Consider the following 21,682-nt stretch of genomic DNA (forward strand, 5'->3'; position numbering starts at 1 on the left):
TTAGCATCTCTACAATCCCCCTTCCTTCAAGGATGGTCAAAATACTGAAAGATATAGTGAAGAAACGACATCAATGGTTTATACATGTAAGCCATGCACCTTCCTATTGAAAGTATCATTTGATATAAGTTTTCTTTTCCTATCCTGATCTTTTAAAAGTTAAAATCTCACAATGATAAATATTATCTAGGTGAGCATTATAAACATTACATAAATGAACCCAAATTGTGTGGTTGGAAGGTGCCAATTATTCCTAGTAAAAACAGCAAACATGTTAATTATAGATTATTGTGTTGCTTCTGCACTTATCAATTGAAAGTGTTTGCAACTTTGAACCTGACTGCTAATTAACAGAAAATATGGTAGCACACAGGTTAAGTTTAGGTTTAGCAGCATCCACTTACCCAATATTATTTCCATAAAACTATGGCAGTACACATGAAGGTTGTTGGTTGAAACTTGCAATGTAAATGTGGTCCATTTTGGTTTTCCAGACAAAAATTATTTTTGTAAATTACAAATACTTAGTTGACTCCACAGAAGCTAGAGTCAATATGGAAAACTATTTGTGGATGAAGAAACTGTAATAAAGTTTTGACATTTAACTTTCTGTGTAGTGACTTAAGGAACTCCTCAAATCTCATGTTGTGTTTCCTATTCAATTAATTGAACAAATATTTATGGCACATCAAGGATGGAACATTGAACAAGAGCTAGGCCCTGCCCTCAAGCAGCTTGCAGTCAGATTAGTAGTAGAGACAAGTAAGTAATTGGGACATTCTAATTCAGGGGAATCAGAATTAAGAGGTAAGTCCTGGATGCTCTGGGGATTCACAGAAAGGACACCTAGTGACATTTAGGTGTCCCTTAGATATTCAGGTATCCCACACATTCAGAGGATTCACAATCTTAGAGCTATAGATTACAATAATAAATAAATTAAAATTGACAAAAGAGAGTATAGTAACCTCCTAATACACCTGTAAATGGATTTAAAATATAAACTACGCCTCTGCTCCCAAACTGCAAACTTGTTGGATAAGAACAGCTACAGGATCCATTAAAACTGGTAAGGAAAACAGATAAAGAGATCATATCAATAATCTATAATCTGATTTTTGATAAAGAAGCCAAAACAATGGCACTTATTGATGGAATGGACCTGCAGATGAGATATTTAGCTTCACTGTTTATTTTTCTCTGCCTGGGAGCCAGCGCTGTGCCTGGCACATAGTCAGGGCTCAATAAATATTTGTTGGTAAAATAAATGGGTGCCAGAGGGTTGAACAAAATTTATTTGATCATCGATTTTCATACTCTCTGCAATTGTCACTCCCTTTTACTAAAGAATAGCAACTAGTTCATCAAGTTTGAGATGAGGTCACTGGGGAACTTCCCCTGGCCCTTCACAGCTCTCAGCCAGCCCTGGGAGCTCCTGGGGCACAGGGTCATATACTAGTCATCCTTTAAGCTTCGGTTTAGCAGAGTGCCTGGCACAGCTAGGGACTTGGTCCATGTTTGTCAAACCTCTGTTCTTTTTTTGTTCTACCAACCACCTTCACTCCCACCTTTCTAAGCTGATCTCATCTGTCTTTCATTTTCAGGAGACACCTTCCTCTCCTGTTTGCTGGACTGTTGAGGTAATCCAGCATGAGCTGAATGGGCACCTTGATTTTCCAACCTCTTCAACTCTACTCTCCCTGACTCTGTTTTTCTCTGTCATCCTATTCCTTAGTTTCAGAGGAAGAGGTGTCTTTCTTCTTTCTATCTTTCTGAACTGCTGCTCCTCTGCCCTGAGACGGTGCTGCAGTGATAGAAGCAAGAGGTGCTTGAAACTTTGTTTTATCATCAGATATGTGACCTCATGTGAGTCACTTAATTTTCTGAGACTCAAGTATGTTCTGTCAAATAAGAGTGAAAATAATACTAATATGTGTGCTAGTACTCTAAAGGACCAATTGAGATAATGCATATGAAGGCATTTTATAAACTGTGGATTATACTTACAATTATTTGTTGATACTTTAAAAAGGCATGTTTTCACTCTACAAATTTATTACCTGGTGATATATAAAATTTAAACTTAGAGTTTATCAATAGAGCCAAGTTTCTTTCTAAATTTATCTCCCTGCTATGAAATATTTCTGTCACTGGAAACTTTGAAGTACAAACTCTCACACTGCTGGCTGAGAAGCATTCATTTTGAGGGGTTCACTAACCAGGTTTGCTTTATCAGAGTATTTTAGAGGATGAGAAATCAACCATGCACTATCCATCTCTCTGAGCCCAAGCAAAATACAGCTTATGAATCAAACTCCATGCTGAGAGAGTGGTGTGGGTTAAAGCCATGCTTAGTCCCCTTAAATTACCTGTTTATAACCATCTGAGAAGATGATGGGGGACCATATTTATCAACCATAACCTGTGAAGATGTGAAGGATCCTTTTCTTAGTCAGAAGGAGGGAGGTCAGAAGAAATGATGAACCTGGAATCTTAGTATACCTTCTGCCTCTTTGAATTTTTAATACACAACAGAGGATCCGTCTAAGTCAATACAATGCCGTTCATTGACTTTCAGTGATGCAACCTTACAGAAAAGACATTCCTCCAGGGAGACTGCGAGGAAGGAACACTTCCTCTTCAGTCATGCTGACTTTCCTCAAGCCCATGGAACCCTGAGAGATGCTAGATTCCCAACGTACTATCTAATAGCAGTGGTTACTGAGTTTACTGCCCTTTTGCACAGTGCTGTGCATTTCTTTTTTCTACTGGTTCCTTTTCACGTCTTCAAATGCATCCAGGTATTTCCTATCTTGAAAAATCCTCATTTGACCCTGCTACCTCTTCCAGCTCTGGACTTACCTTCCCTTGTTATCAAGATTCTCAAATGAATGACCTCTGTTAGCGCCCCACCACTGTTCTCTCACTGCACATCATCTGGTTCCCTCCCTCACTGCTCCACTGAAATGACGCTCCTTCATTATATAGGCCAGCCCTCCCTTGTCTTCAGTTCTCAATCTGGTGACCTTGGGAGGCATTTCCACTGTTATTCATTAAAAAAAGTCTCTTTTCTTCTGATTTATTTGGGGTACTACTACAGGAATTCTGTCTCTGATGTCAAGTAGATGTAAGTTAAAATTCTTGCTGGAGACGATAATAGTGTGGACTAAACAAGTAAATGTTTGTAAAATGATCAGCGCACTATAAATGATCATAAAATGTCCATTATTGTTGTTATTATTATTGGAGTTGATTTTCACACCTTTAACCATCTCTTCTGTGTGGGAGATTCCATAACCTGCGAAGTCTTCCCCACTCCTCTGAGCACCAGCTAAGTCCTATAAAATCCCACTAGAATCACAAAACCTGAAATTCAACACATCTAACATTGGGCATTTCTTCATGTGCCCCAGAAATCTTGATTTTCCTATTCACGGGAATTATGCTGCTGCTTTTAATGATTTGCCCCATCACTCTCCTCAGCAAAAGACTGTCCGAGTCCTGCTGGTGCCTCCCTCCGCGTGCCTTTGTCATTGACCCTTCTTGTCGATTCCCCTGGGGACTTGCATACCCTTACAAATGTCTTTCTTTGCATTCTAATGTAAGGTACAGATGTTTTTAAATAAAGAATAAATTTATATTAAATAAATCTCACTCTGAGAATAAAATGGGATGAGGAGAAGCCCATCACTCACGTTTGGGAAACTCAGGTGGTGGAAGAGCATCTTCCTCCTGTGGCTGTTAGGCTGACTGGCAGGCCAGAGCCCAGGAGACCAGGAGCAGCCCCGAGTGCTTTCCTACTAACTCACATAGACCCAGTCAAGGGGCAAAAGTGCATCCAAGTCACTTGGTGCTTCTATTGGTGGCTCCACTGCATAATCAGAAGGTTTTCTATGCAAGTGATAGGACTGACTCAAGACTGGGAGTCAGAAGACCAGGGTGGCCATGGAGGGTCTGCTCAGCTGGGATGCCTGGTCTAGCTTTCTTATCTCTAAAACAAAGAATTTGGACATGACTGACCTTTATATTTATTCCATCTGTAAAATGCTATTATTCTTCTAAGGTCTATAGCTGATTGTGATATGCTTGATTTTATTCTTAGAATGATGTTGTATAAAACTCAGAATAACCTGAGAGATACAAATATAACTTTGGTATGGCTGCAATTCAGTCATTTACCTCTACTCTTCCCAAAGTGCCTGAGGAAAACTGGGAAGTCTCAGTATTTTTGTCATCTATTATAAAGAATAAACATATGTAAATTAAATATGTATGGCTTTCAGCTTATTATACCTGAAGTTTATTTCTCTTCAGACAGAACATTGGAATGTACCCATGTACCTTTATACACCACGGGCAGTATGTAACAGTCTCACAGGGACTTCAAAAGGTGCTGCATTCCATCTTGCTTTGGAAACAAACAATGTGGTTATTACATCCACAGTTTGAAATGTCCCATCAACAGATTAGTGTTGGTGGTGGGGAATTCCAGGCTTGTGGGTGGGAGAGAACAGACTGGGAGCTCTTTCATAATGGCCCCAGGTTGCCAATGTAGCTGTGACTTGAATGAATTTTTTGTTCTTTGTCCAGGCTTAGTGTGCACTTTTGGTGACAGCCAATAGAGGGTCAGAGCTATAATCATGGGATTCTTTCTCTGGATGACATAGTAGGAGGCAGTAGAGCAGGGTGGTTAGGAGCACAGCCCTGCCATAGGACAGTGGAGATGTGGGTCCCTGTTGTACCCCTCACTAGCAATGTGTTCTTGAGAAAGTTGCTTATCCTTTCTGTGTCTTATAAGAAGAGAATAATGATTCATACCTCACAGGGCTGTTGTAAGGATTTGATGACAAGTGTTTAGAAAGTAAGTACTGAACACACTCAAGTCACTATTAATATCAGACAACACCTCATTTTAAAATGGACATGACCAATCTTTCAAGGTCCCATGGAGAGTTAGTGGCAGATCCAGTGCTATAAGGGGGATCACTCATAATCTCTGCCTGACCACTCATTTCTAAGTGTCTCTCATCCATGAGTCTCTTTCTATTCTGTCACCACTCTCGGTATGTATAGGCAAGACTGTCAAAAGATGTATATACTTCAAATAGTCATTAGTAATCACTAAATGCTCATAGTTTGATACACGGTTTAATTTTTTTTTTTTTTTTTGCTTTTTAAGAAAACAATTCTAATTGCATGGGAAGGCGTAATATCTTTAATTTCATGGTTGCCTTTGTCTCTACCTCAGCCACTGATATTTGTCAAAAGAATAAGCTATGTGCTACACCATGGCTAGCATCTCATTTCTTTATCACTGAAAAGCACTACATGCACTGGTGTGGGCAATAGGATGCAAATTTGACAATGTTATCCCTTAGACAGAACCAACATCACTTAACAGGGTGTTCAGGCTCCTTCTGCTGGGTCTCATGCCAATCACTCCTGAATCAATGCCTACTAATTTCGTTTAGGTTTACTTTCATTAATAGTCAATAAAAAGTCAATAATCAATGCCTTAATAAAAAAATCAATAAAACTAATAGTAATAAAAATACCTCAAGTTTCCAAGCCTCAATCCATTGTACATAATTTTTAATTCTCACTCCTCGATATTTATTGAGTAATCATGGTGTGTGGCTCATTACTTGCTCAGGGTCACCTGATCAGTAAGAAGCAGGGTCAGAATTTAAACCAACTTAGCCTGATGCCAAAGCCTGGATTCCTGAGCTCTTGCTCTAATTTGCCTTTGAAAACTGGATGCCCATCCATTTTTAAAGATCCAGTTTAAGCTGTTTATAATTTTTAAAAATTAGGAATAATCTAGATGTTCATAAGTATGGATTGGTTAAATAAGTACTGTTATATCTATTCATTAGAATAATATACAGTGTGGGGCAAAAGTAGGTTTCCAGTTGTTCGTATGGAAAAAAATTCATAATGAATAAATAATAACACAAGAATAAACTGTTTCACATGCTCATAACTGTAGAGCTACTTTTGCCCTACCCTGTAAACATACACAAAATAAAGATGAAGATCAAAATCCACTGACATGGAAGAATGAGATGCTGTTGTGTGGAAAAGCTTATACAATACTTTCCCTCACACTTCTAGGACCACCTCATAGTCTTAAGTAGGTTTTAGGCTTACCGGTCCTTGAAGAGTAGGAGCTCCTTGCCCAGCATTGTCACTGCGTCAAAGGATGAGGTGGCATCACAGACGTCAGGAATCGACGGATTATGAGGGGGGACATTTGGCACAGTGGGCTTTCCTGGGAATGTTTTCCGAGGTCCTAGGAAATCAAAGTGACTTGGTCAAATGGCACCAGGAGTCTGGGGTCTGGACACTTCCACCCCAGAGACCCACTTTCACTGTGTTTGACAAGGTGATGGATCCAGCTTCGCTAGGTGCTGAGTTGTGTGATAAATGGGCAAATAATTTAATCTCTCAAAGCCTCATTCCCCTCATTTGTAAAATGGGAGGGGGCAATAGCAGTACCTACCTCAGGTTTTTGTGAGAATTCAATGGTGCCTGAAAGGACCTGGTAGAATGCTTGGCACATAGTAAATGTTCAAAGAATGGTAGCTATTATTTTATTAGTAGACAACGACTTCTTTGATAGCTACAGGTGTTCCAAGTTAGAGATGGATTTTAAAGGTTGCCACTGATCGTTTCTTTGTAATTAAATACTTTGTTTTCAATAAGATGATAACTTCCTTGTGTGTTTTCATCCACTTCTAGGTGCCCTGCACTGTGCACAGCGTTTCATTAGGCACGCGGGGCAGACTGAGAATTCTGTGGCGCGGAAGTGCACTGAAGGTGTTTGGCATTTAAAGGCATTGTCTGTGATATGAGTAACTCGCAGTCCAAGAAACTGTTTTAATGAAGATGACTTCCCCCAGCTTTTGAACTGCCGTGGATAGATGCAGAGCACTACGAAGTGAAGGATGCAGAGACTGGAAGGGGCCAGTGCCTTTGTGTCACTGTGGGGAGCAGGGCTGTCTGACAGGCATGTTATTTGAATCAGTCTTTGCATGAGCAGGAGATAGATCTTACTGTGCATTATGCTAAGCCACTGAGACCCTGGAGATGTTTATTTCAGCAGTCAAGGTGTATTATTCTTATTACTTCACTTTCCCTGCATCCCCCGGCTTATACATAAGAGAATAAATGGAGGGGGGTTGGGTGGGGGGGGAAGAGACATCTTCTGGTGAATCCTCTTATAAAGCAAAGGACTCCAAGGTTTAAAGGAAAACCAGTTTCTAGATTTTTCTGCCTTTTATCCATGAAAGAAAAAGGGTTAAGTTCTAACAGTGTATCAAGATTCCTTCTTAGGGATTAATGGTTTGTCTTTTTGCTAAGGAAGTGGATATAGAGTTTCTAGTAATCCTTTATTACGGTTGAAAGAATTTAACACTTGAGATAATTTTGAGTGTCTTGGATACTTACTGTCACTGAGCCTCAACTTTCTCAGCTATAAAATGGGGAAAACACTTCACACCCCACAGGCTGGTCGTGAGGATGGTACAAGATAACTCAGGACATTTTTTTTTGTAAACTGCAGATCGTCTGTGCAATTGAGTGATGTACTTATTATTGTCATAATTGCTGTTTTTAGAAAGATAAGACTACTTATCTGAAAATGGGTAGGCACCATATTTGTGAATGCTAAACTATATCTATCTCTTCCCAAAGTCTAAATCCTAATCTCCACTCAAAACCAACCAACCAAACAAACATAAACACCTACATATGATTGTTTTTTCTATAGTCACTGTTGGAGCAATATGCTCTGGATAAAAAATATAAAATGTAATTATACATCTTTGTATAAAGCAATATTCATATCTGGCAAAGAAGCTATTCATTCACAGGAGGGCACAGTTGGGGCTGTGTTGTCTAACTTAATCTATACCTCTGCAGGTAACTAACTCCTGGCAAAGTACACTTTCTCTAAGCTGGAGACGACACGCTGGTTACTTTCAGGGTTAGTTGTCAAAGAAGTGTAGAGATTGTACCGTACAATGCCTGGATCCCCCTCACATCGTCCTTGGGGAGGTGAAATCCGTAGGGATGCTGGTACTTATAAGTTGGGTACATCAGTGCCGAGGGGTCTGTGGAGTGGGCCAGGCCCAGTGCGTGGCCAAATTCATGTGCAGCAACCGTGAACAAATTGAAACCTGGACAATATGAGAGAAGAGAAGACAGCATCAGCACAGTGTTGTATTGTCCATATCTTCTGTCTTACAGGAGACCTTACACCCAAAACATAGTTCGCTTATTTTTTTTCATAACTGGATTATTCAAAGGTTGGTAGGTTATTCTGGCACTTAGTTTTGCTTACTTTAGTTCTTTCCCTGTTGGCTAGGAGAGGCTTGGGGGTGGAGGAAGTGGGAAATGTAAATCAATTAATTTTGTTCATTGTCAGTTATGCTCATTAGGTTGATAAAAAGGGTCTAATTAGAGCTAATAGTGGCAAAATGATAATAGTGGCAATCATATGTAGATTTAGGTCACAAACCCTTTACTAGTTCCCTGCTATTACAGCCTACTCCTCTTTATCCACACGGGTTTCACACTGAAAATTTCCAGAGGACATACAAGATGTTCTGGAACTTTTATACCCATCCCCACCACGCTTCTCAGGAGAGCACTGATTCCCTCAACTCATTTCCGATGTAATGCATTTCCAAGTCCAAGTAAGAAACAGTAAATACTATGGAGGTGAAGCAACAGAGCTGTGTGTTGAGGAGGGGATTGCTGCTTCCTCAGATTATACGCTATGAACCAGAGATCAGACAAGTCTAGAACACAATGGGGGCAGGGTCTTTCCCTTACAGTGTTCCCTTTTGGATTTTTGGCTTACTTGTTTTTCCTAGCCAGCCCCCCTAGTTAAAGGGTGGCTTGGGACGTTGAACCTCAAGGTTTCATGATGGAGGCCCAGAAGAAGGTACACTATTTTCCAGCTTATGGTGAATTGTGCATATATACCATTCGTTCCCATAGTCCACTTCTCAGCATTGTCGAAATGTGTATCTCCTCCCAGGCCTTCTCCAGGTGCAAACGCATGGGCTAGAGTCCCTCGAGGCCCATCGAATGGGTAGGAATCCCCATGATCTAAACAAGTGGGAGAAATGCCAACAGCACTTAGTCCTTCTAGCAGTTTGACAGGTACACAATGTTACAGGGAATGGACAACTTTCTGAATAGCACTGATACTTCTCATACAGATACATTTTCAGTATTTGTTTTTGATAATGAGAAGTTCAATGTCAACTGAGAAATTAAAAGGCTATTTTATATTTCAAAGATAGTAAGCATAACAATAAAAAATGTTCTGTTATTGTTTTACTGTGGTATATGTTACTTAGCGTGTGGCACACCGTGAATCCTGTCATGCCATAGATTGCAAAAGGAGTCAGCACAGCCGGTCATCCGATAGCCACCTCCTCCACTGACAGGACTGCAAGTGCATTGGTGGAGAGCAGCTTTCAATGTGAGATTGAGCTAAGACGGTACCCACAAACTGAACACATGTGCGCTTTCTGTTTGTACAGCACAATGTAATTCAATACAATTTAAAGAAGTGTCAAAAATTTCTCTGTCATTCCCATATACTTGTGTGTGTAAAACTCATGAAAATAATAAAGGTGTTCAAAAATTCCTAACTTTTAAAGCTTCATATATTTTTGTTTTATTGTCTATATATAATTAACAGTTCATTACAAAGTTGATTGAAAAAGAGGAAGAATAAATTAAGGGATGGTGTTGAAGCTACATTTCATAGTTTTTCAGGATCTTTGTGACATTACACTGTTTTGTTAAAAACCAACAGAACAAAGTTCTGGTGTGTCATTTCCCAGGTTGGGAAGCAGTGCAGTTTAACCAGGTTGCCTGTGCTGAGGCACCTAGTGAAATGCAGCACAGTCCCTAGTCAGCTTGTATTTCAATTTAGGGGACAAGGCACAAGCATGAAATATGTTCATGCCATGGCCCCCAAAGCTGCCCTGGGTCACATGATCCTGCCACTTTACTGGGGGCCACCTTTGTCTTCTGGGAGGAACTGGCCCCACCATGGGCCATCTCTTCAGGGTTTATACTCAGGATTTGCTTGATCTTCTCTCTCCTAGTTTCTAAGCATGGTTTTCCCTAGTGACATTGGACTAAAATTAAGATCAAGACTTGAAATCAGAAGGACACTTAGAAATGCTATCCATGGAGGGTAAGAGGCAGTGGCACTTGCTTAGTTGGTCTATTAGAAGCTAAGAAGAGAAGGTAATTTCATGGCCTTTCCTTTACTAACTAGACAAGATTTCTCTGAGGAGAGCTCTACCAATCTCCATGCAAAATTATGCCTCTACTCCCTACCAGGGTGAGTGGGGGATGAAAAAGGGGGCCAGGTGGAGGCAGACCCAGTGATTCTCAAAGTAGTCTGCAAGTGGGGGAAAGGCAGCAACACCACTCTCCTACCCACTGCTGCAGGGGCAAAGCTGTCAGGGTCGCAGTAAAATTTGTTTCCTCCAGTGAGGATTTAAGATGGGAGATTCTTGGCTAACATGGAAGGAATATGAAGCAACGAACATCATTATGGGAATAGCGTGAGGTCATGTGGCCCCCCAACCAATGAGAAAGCTAAATTGGACAGAATCTATTGCTGATGGGACAAAACCACAGTGAAAACTGGTGATACTGTGTCCATTCTACAGCTCAGCCTAATGATGACAAGAAATTCTGAGAATCCCTCTGGTTCTATTTTCTGTCCTGGTGAAGATCATGATGTTGCCATGATCTTGACCTCTGCCCATCACATTACTCTGTGCAGAAGGATTGTGCTGATCACTTGGATTAAGTATTATAGAAGGAATAGTATTAGCACATTCTCCTCTGGATTAGTAGACAAAATCCAAGAAGCACCACAGTACCTCCTGTTTCAAAAGATATCATAATATCTGCTTCTCCTGAATTTATTCTCACAAAGTTCAGAGGAACAGCACTACTCCAGGCCTGTAAGGCCATCTCCACTGCCTTGTCCACGTCCGCAGAAGTCATGGAAGATGTGTATTTGGCTATTCTGTGAAAACAGAAGGAACATGTTTTTCTTTTAGTAAACAGTAAGTGAAGAAGCCAAGAATTATAGTTTGCATTAAAATTTTAAATATTAAACACAAATCTACAATTTAGATTTTTTCCTTCAAAACATTAATTCTTATTTTGCTTTCATATTGGCTAAATTACTGAACCATGGTAAACAATAAGAAAAATAAAGTGAAGAAAGAGTTAAGATAATCTGGTGCTGAAACCATTTGTCTTTCATTGTTACTATATTGTAACTAATTTTGAAGAATAATACCTGTAGAACTGTACAGGTACCAAGAAGTCCATTTTTCCTAATGTGGTTTTAATTGAGAAGAGAGTTCTTTTTCCCCATAAGGGACTGAGATTTTTCAATTTAAAAAATAAAAATGTGGAGTTTGGAGGTTTTGCAAACTCTTATTCAAAGGCCATCAGGATCTCCCCAGGGCCATGGGGGAATATTTGTTATCTTAAAATAATGCATTTTAGAAGAGGAAGTGTTCACTTGAACTGAAAAAGGCTTGAGTCTTTCATCAAACCCTGGTGTGACAATGACATCTGCAGGCAGAAAACTATAGAGGTTTTTTTGGGGAGGTGGGGGGACAAAGGGTTATAGAGAGAGACAGTTGGTGGTGCCCTAACACCTGCTGCTCTGGTGCCGGGGTGGGGTGGGGTGGGGTGGGGATGGGTTCTGGCAGTGTGCCAAGAGGGTCAGGAGGCAGGCACTTGGGAGGCAGGCACTTCTCCCTGAGACCTGGGCGGGGACAGAATAGTGGGTAAAGAATGAGAAGCCAGGTCTGTGAGAGCCAGCCTGGAGAGCAGGACAGAGCCTACTTTCTTTTTCCAGCTCCTAGTCCAGTACCTTGCACATAGTGGGTATTTAGCAAATATACTTGATGAATGGATGAATTCATGGATAAAAACTAGTAGTTTCTGGAGCCTCCTCAGTGGTTTTCAAATTTTAGGACCCATGATAACTATGTAGAGAGATTTTTAATGTACTGGTGTGATCCAGAAATCTGCATTTTTTCAAGTATCCTAGGTTATTCTAATGAAGATGATACAACTGCAACCAGAAACCAACAGAGGTAATCCCACACCCCCCTCCCCAAAAGGGACTGTGTCTCACAGAGAGGATGGTAAATAGCTCAACTCAACAACTCAGCATCAGGTAGAGAAGAAACTAGATCTTTTAACTCCAGGGGTTGGGGCCAAACACTGCAAGTTGAAGAGGGGAAACCAGAAGGACCCCTACAGGGACCATTTAATGCTTTCAAAATGTACCAAGCTCAGTGCATAACAAGAATCTGTGATTTATCACAATTCTGTGCAGTTAGTACCTTGAATCTCCCCCGCTTTATTGACAAGGCAGCCATATCTTTGAGCTGACTGTGTGTTGGGCTGGAGAAGGCAGGGACAGAGACAGAAAGGGCCCCAGAAGAGGATACAGAGGAGTCCCAACCCAAGGTCAAGAGATCAGTAAAGCAATGGTGGTAATGGCTAATAATCTTTAAACACAGACTAAGGACTAGACACTGTTTTAAGCACTTTTCAATGTGATATCCCATCTAATTCGCACAATTTAAGAGTTAATAATAATAATAATCTACATTTTATGATTTGTCAGTATTTGAGCCCAGTTCTATCTGATTCCAAAGGCTATGCACATAAGCACTATGATATGTTTTGTCTTTTCAAACCCTCTGTTATAAGAAGTTATTCTGGAATCCAGTAGCTATATAGACAGAATATTAAGCTTCTCGTGACCAGGCAGAGCAAGAGTGGATGGGCAGTGGGAGGGTATGGAGGGGGTTTGAGGGCTGCCAATTTATCACAAGAATGTATTACACTTCTCCAAGTCCCAAATTATCCTGATCTATGCCTTCTGCTTTTGCTGCACATATTCACAGACTAAAATTCTATGACACAGCTTATTTTAACAAAGTGATGAAAAAGATTCTGTGGGTTTATATAATTTTTTTTATGTCTTACCCTTAACTATCTCATAATCACCGTGTGTTCAACTCCTTATACATTGTTTTTCCACGAGTGGAACAAAATACTTTTTGTGTTTCTTAAGCTGAAGCCGACATATAATCGTGTTCAGAGCTCCACCTCCAGGACTCACAAGCTCATAGCAGCTAACAAGTGGCCAAGTTTGGGCCTTAATTTGATCCCAAGGACTAAGGGTTGTACTGGTACAGTTTAACAACCGGATCTATGATGAAAATTCTTGATTTGTATAATTTGCAGATTTTCATACTGTAAACATTCTCATTATAGCTAATTTCAAGCTTCCAACGTGCCATGCAGAACATCAAGTTGGGAAGAATTGAGCAAGGGCACATCATTTTCATGATAACAAATAAAATATATGTAAATGACTTGGGGAACACAGATACATGTAGTAGAATAATTAAAAAGCAATGTTTTTCTTACCTTTGTTTTTCATATAATTTGTTTAATTGTAAGTTTATGTCCTTTCAATTTTAATAATGACTTTGTTTACTAACCAGCTCACAAAATTCTTGGAAATTTATGAACTAACTGGCTGCAAAATTGGAGAAAATCTAAGGATTGGCTCTTGTGAGCTGTCAGTAGCCAGCTCCAGCATACCACTTGCTGGGACTATTTAACAGCCCATTCTTTCTCCATGCCCAGATCTCGACTGGATGTGTTCATCCAGACAGCGAAATCTGATCCTCACCCTGGACTGTTCTCCTTGCCCTGGGATTAAATTCCAAACTGCTTTGCCTCAAATTCAAGCTGCCTTCCGGGCTGCTCTCTACCACCAGCACTGCCTGCGGCCCTGCCGTCCCCATTCCACTCCCTGCAGCTGTGCTTGGTCTGCTTTCCTACCTGGAAAGAAAATCCCTGTTTGTGACACTTGGGGCAAACAGAAATGGGGGCTGCTCTCCTTTCTCCAAAACCACTTCTGTCTAGTATGCTAGAGGCCCACAGGTCCAAGCAGTCTCTGCCTACTTCCAAACCCGCCCTCAGGCGGAGGGCTAGGCAGCATGAATGGTCTAACTCAGCCGGACCTGCGGACCTTCGAGGAGGCTTGTGCTGGCCCCAGAAATGGGACAGTGTTGCTGGGAAAGAATTCCTGTGTGATGACCTAGAGCACAGAGAGGATGAGGTTATGAGGTTATGACTGCGCATGTCCCCTCGGACTACACAGAATCCTTGCTCCGGGCAGGAGGCCAGGTGACCAGGAAGTGTGGAGGTGGAGGGGAGCATTGAGTGGAGCAACCAGGAGGAGCCTGGGGCTAAGCACCGACAGATAAAGGATGAATTATCTCCAAAATCGAATGCCTACAGCAGATACTTAATAAATCATCAATAAATGACTTTTTAAATCCACGGAAACAATTTATTGTTGAGTGAGTTTTATCATACCTTTCTGAGAGAACAGGTTGTTTTAAGAATGCTGGCTGATATTGCCAGGTTATTAACCCTAGACTAGATTTTTTTCTTTAAAGATAAATGTGTTATCTCTAACTGGTAAAATTGTAATACCTGAGATGGCCAGCCGTTCCAATAATCCTGAGATCACATTTGCTGGTGAATCTCTATTGTCATTGTGTAAAAATCGGACCTAAAAGTTCTTCTTCTTTCTTGTAGTTATGATGAGTCATGATATTTATAAAGATCAAAAGTTTTTTTTTTTTTTTTTCTTTTTTTAGGAAAGAGAGAGAAGGGGTGTTTATGAATTTGGAAAGACTTAAATCTCATTACCTGTACGTCAAGGTATTTTTTTTCCACTTGGGTTCGCCTGGGAAGAGGCGGTAGTTCGCCACATCAGGAACTCCACAGCGAGGCCTCTTGATCACATCCATCGTGGAACGGTCCAGCTTCCCCGTGACTTGGAGGCCAAAGAATGCTTGCAGCTCCTTAATCTTCTTCACTAGGGAGTTGCTTCCTCGTGCAACCATCTCACCAACCTGGTGCCCTCCTTTCCTTGTGTAATACTTGTCGAGATATGCCTGAAAGGGAGAGGCAGGCTGACACACCTACAGCACAGTCCCTGGGAAGCACTCACGCTCCGGCAGTGTCTTCCGGGTGTTCGAAAAATACTGAGTGGAGTATATTTCCATTTCTGAGAAAATTTAGCTGTATTTGCATAGATAAAGCTTAGAAAGATACACAGTCTGCCAAATTATTAACGATGGTTGTCTTTTGGCAGTGACAAATTTAGTTTGCTTATTTACTTTTTGCTCACCTGCATTTTATAATTTTCCTACAATGAATAGGATTGTAAGGGAGAAAGATAGTGGAAGGGAAATGAAAAGTTTTTCCCCATGAATCACTTATTTGTCTTTGACATCTGTGCCCAATTTGCAAAACAGACTATCTCATTTCTCTGATAAGCAGTTATTACTATCATATTATCCTTCTGCATCAGTGTTTTTAACTCTCAGAGGCTTTATATTCAGCTTCTTATCTTATACAAAAACAGAGAATCAATCTGTTTCCCTACTGAGGCTGTTCATCAGTTCAGGTGTGCTCAGTACTTGGGGTTGGCCTTGTTTCCAGGGAGCAGGCTTTCTGGGACAGGCTCTTTGGCCCTGGAGACAACTGAAATTAAACGTGCCTTCTAAAGTTTTCATTTGCACATGAAGGCTTAGACCTTTCATACATCACTCGACATTCTTTTTCATGGCTGTTTAGGTGGAGTGAAGCAGAGTCATGAAATGTGGAGTGAGAGCCTGCTGTTGACCCAGGAATTGCTCTCACCCAACTCATTTCAGACAAATAAAGAGTAAATAAAGGTTTATGTATACATTTTTATTATATATAATACATCAATATATTATATGTATATTTATTATATATAAATAGTATTTATATATCACATTTGCATTTATATTCTAAATAAATCATCTATATTTTAATTTATGTTATATATATTTATATATGTAAATAATGAAACATTGGCAGCAATTTCAATGTCTAACAATAGGAGATTTGTTAGATATATTTTAATCTATTCATATGAAGTAATACTAGCCCTAGGGTAATTCTGTGTTCTTTGTAGAATGAGTTTGGAAGTATTCTTTCCTCTTTGATGTTTTGAAATAGTTTAAGATGGATAGTTATTAATTCTTTAAATGTTTGGTAGAATTCACCTTTGAAGCCATCTGGTCCTTATTTGTTGGGAGTGTGATTACTGCTTCAATTTCATTGCTAGTAATTGGGCTGTTTAGATATTCTATGTCTTACTGGTTCAGTGTTGGAAGGTTATATGCTTCTAGAAATTTATCTTTTTTTTTTCAGATTGTCAAATTTGTTGACATATAATTGTAGTATTCTTTAATGATTCCTTGTATTTCTGTGGTGTCAGTTTTTACTTATCTTTTATTTAGGATTTTATTTATTTGGACTTTTTTCTTTTTTCTTGATGAGTTTGGCTAAGGGTTTGTTAACTTTGTATTTTCAAAGAAATAGCTCTCGGTTTCATTGATTTTTTCTATTTTTAAAAAATTTTTATTTCTGCTCTGACCTTAATTGTTTCCCTCCTTCTGTTTACATTGGGTTTTGTTTGTTCTTCTTTTTCTAATTCCTTTAGATGTAAAGTTAGATTGCTTATTTGGAATTTTTCTTGTGTCTTGAGGTAGGCCTGGATGGTGATGTACTGTTTTCCTTTGAAGAATTATCAGATGTTCTGAGAGCCTAAATCCTTCTGGGAACTTTCTTGCAAAAGCTACTGACAAGGTTTTGGCATACTTTTCAGGGTCAAACGTTCAGTTAGGCAAATAGATGTGCACTTAGAGTTGTGTTTGTGTTAATTCTAACACTTGCCTGCTGTTGGCTCAACACCTGATTGTGATGCTGGGTGAAAGGTTTCAGGATTCCTCAGCATTGTCCCTCTTGCCCCCCTCCCTTCTCACTCCCCCAATGTTAAAATCACAGGGTTTTAGGGTACAGGTGATCCTCTCTCAACTTCTCTTTCAACATTTGATAGATAGAAATAATAGAGTCCTAGAGGGTCTGTCCAAGCAAGCCAGTGAGTGGCCCAGATTTCCCCCTATCTCCTCCTTCACTGCACTTTCCTAGTGTCCTTCCTGAGAATTAAGGGTTTAGAACTCAAGAGTTAAGAGTGCTTCAACACAAGGTCTAGTTCAGGATATGGTTTCTTCAACATTACTTTCTATGTTGGCTAAGTCATAGAAAGGGAGTTGTGAGAACTTTTGGTGCTGTGTGATAAATCCCTAGGTCTAAGAAGTTTTGGGAAATTCCTTTAAATTCTTTTGATTTCAGCTCTTTCATCTATAAAATAGGGTTGTTATTTGTCCTACTGACCAGTGGTGTGAGGTTCCGATGAGATCCTCACTGTGAAAATGCTTTCGAATGTATCAGAAGGCTTTGAAGTGCATACTCATTAGTACTCTTTTATTCAAGAATTCCACTTCTGGAAATCTATTCTGAAAAATAATCCTTTCGATTAGGCTGATGTATAAAAATGCTCAGAGAGACATTATTCATGTGGAAATAACTTATGAGTCCAACAAAATAAACCATTACATTAAAACTCACTTATATTCTAGTATATTTGTAACTCTTCAAAATGATGTTTATGAAAATAGTATAAAAATATTTTCTTGTTGCATAATAATCACTGAGAAAGGTAGGAACCAAATATAATAATAATTAAAAAATGTCTTCATGCACAGAAATTGAAATGGTAGTAAAGTCAACTGAATTTGCCCTGACCAGTGTGGTTCAGTTGTTGGGTGTCATCCTGCAAAATGAAAGGTCGCTGGTTCCATTCCCAGTCAGGGCACATGCCTATGTTGTAGGTTTGGTCCCTGGTCAGGGTGCATATAAGACACAGTGGATTGATGTTTCTCTCCCTCTTTTTCTCCCTCCCTCCCTCTCTCTATAAATAGATAAAATCTTAAAAAGAAAACCCTGAATTTAACAATTTGTATTTGGAAGGTTTTTATTTTTATTTTATTTTCTTTAATTATGAGTTCATAATAATGTGATAATAAACAATTATTATTATTATTACTTTTAATCCTCACCTGAGGATTTGTTTATTGATTTTAGAGAGAGAGGAAGCCTAGGGGTGGCGCCAGGTGGCAGGGGTGTCAGGGATTGAGGGAGAAGCAGAAACATCAGCGTGAGAGAGACACCTATCCGTAGCTTCCTGTATGTGCCCTAAGTGGGGTTTGAACCTGCAACCTAGGTAAGTGCCCTGACCAAAACCCGCAGCCTTTTGGTCCACATGATGATGTTCCAACTGAGACACTTAGCCAGGGCAGTTTATATTATTTTCAAGTACAATTTAACAACCTGCTTTAAATGTATTGATGTCACTAATTTTTAAAAAAACAAAACAAAAAGTAGAATAAAACCCTGAGTTAAGACTAAGTAAGCATCTTATCATCCATCATTTTTGAAGCCTTCATGTTTATCAGCAAATCAGAATTTAAAGGGTATAAGCGGACATTAAGCAGATAAACTAAAAACCTGTTCATCTTTTCAAGTATAGATTATTGTGTTTGTGGGTTTGAGACGAAGCATATGGTGGTTGGAAATGTTGTTTGTCTTATGTTTCCAGGCACAAGAAACCGTTTGTTCTCTCTTAGTGAGTGATCTAGAAAGAAATAAACGGTGTGGATGCTGCTTATCCTGACACAAGCTCCCAGGCCCAGGTGACCCGCTGGCCTTGCCTGTCTCTGGGACTCATCCTGCACCCTCTTCCTGTGGTCTCTCAGCTCCTGCCACACTAGCCCAATGCTCCTTCACTCCTTCCCACCCCCCCACCCTGACTCGACTCCAAGCGGCTTCATTTGCTGCTTCCTCTGCCTTGACTGCTCTGTCTCCAGAGCTTCACATGACTGGTTGTTTCATGTAGTTCAGGTTCATCTCAGATATCACTTCCTCAGTAAAGCCTTCCTGAACTTCCCAGTGAAAATGTCCCACACTGTCATAGCCATTCTCTGTCAACCTGATTAATTTTTTTCAGCATCTCCTATTACTTTCTGAAATAATCTTGGACATTTGTTGACCAATTCTTGGACACTTGTTTATCTCCTTCCAGCACCTCCCCCCACCCACTCTTTCATCCCCAAGTAAGCACTGTAAGCACAGGGGCATTACTTGTTTTGCTCACTGACTTTTATCCCAAACTTAGAACCAACCCTGGTGCATAGCACAAAATAAGCAGTCAATAAATAATTGTTGAATGAATGAACTTACACTGCCTGTTTTCATGTTGTTTTATTTGTTGTGTTTTAAGGCTACCAAAGTTGTTATAAACTTCAATAAACTCTAAGGTGGGACATTAATTTTGTTTTAGTCCCTGGGACCCATATTAGAGGTTTGCCCAGATCATTCTAGTCTCCTGAAGAGTGGCACCTGCTTTTATCCAGAGCTGATGACTAGGGCTGTTGAAGGCAGGAGCAGGTGCTGTTTGCTGGGTGGCAAGGTATTGACAAGTTTTCTAGGTCCTCAGGTGAAGGTCTTTCTGAGGGAATGTCATAGGGAAAATTGACAAGAGCTGACTTATTTTGGAGGAAAGGAAGTAAGGGATCACTAAAGATCCCCAGCATTCCAAGTCTGCCTAATTCTTTCCAAATGCTCCTAGCAAGGATAACTTTTCCCAAGACTTTCTAGCCTTATTCCTGTGTAGACGGCTCAGGATTTAGCTGATTTTTTCTGTACAGGGCTGAAAGTTAATATTTCTGGTTCTGCATTTTGGTACAAAAGCAGTAATAGATGATATGTAAGTGGATAGGTGTGGCTGGTATTGCTGATGACCAGTTTGTCTGAACCTGCACCAGAATCACACTCTTCATCCACCTCAGATCAATTCTGGCCACAGCATTATCCTCCTTCTGGAAGTCACAAAGTCTCTGTAGTTTCCAAATCAAAGAGGCACAAGGTTGGGTGAAGGAAAACTGCAGTTGGGGAAAAGGAACCCAAAGCTAGGTGCACCAGTGCAAGACAATTTGAAACAGACCCTGGTATTTGAGATATGCTATTTTGAATTTAATTCATTTCAAAGTGGGCTCAAGTTGAAGGAAGTTTAACAGGCCAGTACTTTGTTATTCACTGTACTGTTTATGTGCAGGGCTGATTGATATTCAAAATGTTTAATGACTGGTGTGGCAGGGGGACTGACCAGTTAGAATGGACGAGTGGTGTAAACAGTCAGCGGGCCCAAGCTGACTTTTATATAGGTGAAAATCAGCTCTGCAGCACAACCTCAGAAGCAGTACACAGAGGTAGCCTGGCAGGTAGGGAAGCATCTGGAGGCAGGGCTGGCAATCACAGATGTGCTATCCTTTAACAGACTCGTGAACAGGAGGCCCTGCTGCAAAAACATCTCACCCACACACCTTTCACTACTGTTGGAGGTTCCATCATTAGATACTTGTTTCTTTAGGTTTAAGATCACCATCTTCCTGTTAAATGCAGAATGCTCTTAGAAGCAAATATATGTACACTGAATCACTTTGAGTCACATGTAGCCTTTGCAAAAATTCTAATATGAATTATTGGTATTAGATCCCTTCTAACAGTCAGTTGGAAAGGACTTTAAAAAAATACAAAAAGTATAAGTAAATAAGCTACTTGAGGTATATGCTTTAGAGTGGAAAGACTTTTAAATGAGAAGCAGATAGGCACCCAGGAAAAACTTGGTTCACTTTAGATTTTGACCAAGTTTTTGAGCAGAGTACAAGTGTGCTGCTAGGAAGCTTAGCACTCTGTGTGAATCTTCCACCTCAATTTTAATTTTTCTGTCTTTATTTTCCTCTTACATTATTCCTCAAACACTTCTTTGATCTTTTTGTATTGCATATATATTTTTTGCAAGCCACCTCAAGTTCTACCCAGCAAAGTACCTAGGTAACCCATTATTCATGTATTTATTTAGTCAGGCAACCTGTACACCTAATGTGCACCAGACATCAGTCTTAGTTGCACAGGACATAGTATCTATTAGACTTCAATGGACTTATAAGATGATTTTAACACAACAACAGATTTTTTTCCTTATTTTTTCATTACCCCCTTTTAGTGTTCTGGGGCAGGGGAAGGAAGAGGGGATTCTTCAAAGATTCACAAACCTGTGCGAGGCGGTAGTTGTTCTTCGAGGTCCTGGGGGTGGCTGCAAATAGGGAGGGGGCTGCAGTGGAAAAGTTCAAAGCCGTGATGAGGAGGAGAGCGAGGCCAGATGCAGGGAGCACCTTCATCTCCTCACAGTAGCTTGGTAATTATATCAGCCTCGGGATGGCAGACAGTACACATTTGCACTTCGACCTCGAACTGCTTTTATAGAGTCAAACAGGTCTGGACCCTCAGAGCAAGGATGATTCATGTCTCAGAAGGTAATTATACAGCTCATTTCTCTCCCTGATGATGGGGTAACACAACAGCACACAGGAGTCAGGGAAAGCTTCATTCTTTGCACTTTACCAAGTCATAAAAGGAGATACGCAGTCACTTTTAATGAATTTTGTCAGCTACTTACACAAATTGGGGTAAACTTGATTAATTGAAACCCATCTAAACTGAATCATTTGATTAGTCTCAGTTTAAGGGCCTTTTTCTATTCTGATTATCAAAAAGGTAAGTGATAAGAATGTAATTTAAT

At 40.1% G+C, this 21,682-nt stretch overlaps 1 protein-coding gene across 1 annotated transcript in view; it reads right to left on the minus strand.

Annotated features, from left to right (window-relative positions):
- Window positions 1-21,312, minus strand: part of MMP20 (matrix metallopeptidase 20) — a 38,861-nt gene extending 17,549 nt beyond the window's left edge. Inside the window, exons 1-6 of the mRNA XM_028517343.2 lie at window positions 21,156-21,312; window positions 14,812-15,059; window positions 10,923-11,071; window positions 8,992-9,117; window positions 8,019-8,180; window positions 6,151-6,292 (exon numbers count right to left, since the gene is read on the minus strand). Coding sequence (XP_028373144.1) covers window positions 6,151-6,292; window positions 8,019-8,180; window positions 8,992-9,117; window positions 10,923-11,071; window positions 14,812-15,059; window positions 21,156-21,281 — 953 coding nt within the window. The 5' untranslated portion in view covers window positions 21,282-21,312. The remainder of the gene's footprint in view (window positions 1-6,150; window positions 6,293-8,018; window positions 8,181-8,991; window positions 9,118-10,922; window positions 11,072-14,811; window positions 15,060-21,155) is intronic.
- Window positions 21,313-21,682: the final 370 nt, after the last annotated feature.

This window comes from Phyllostomus discolor, chromosome 6 (genome assembly GCF_004126475.2).
Source record: "Phyllostomus discolor isolate MPI-MPIP mPhyDis1 chromosome 6, mPhyDis1.pri.v3, whole genome shotgun sequence".
NCBI classification, from domain to species: Eukaryota; Metazoa; Chordata; class Mammalia; order Chiroptera; family Phyllostomidae; genus Phyllostomus; species Phyllostomus discolor.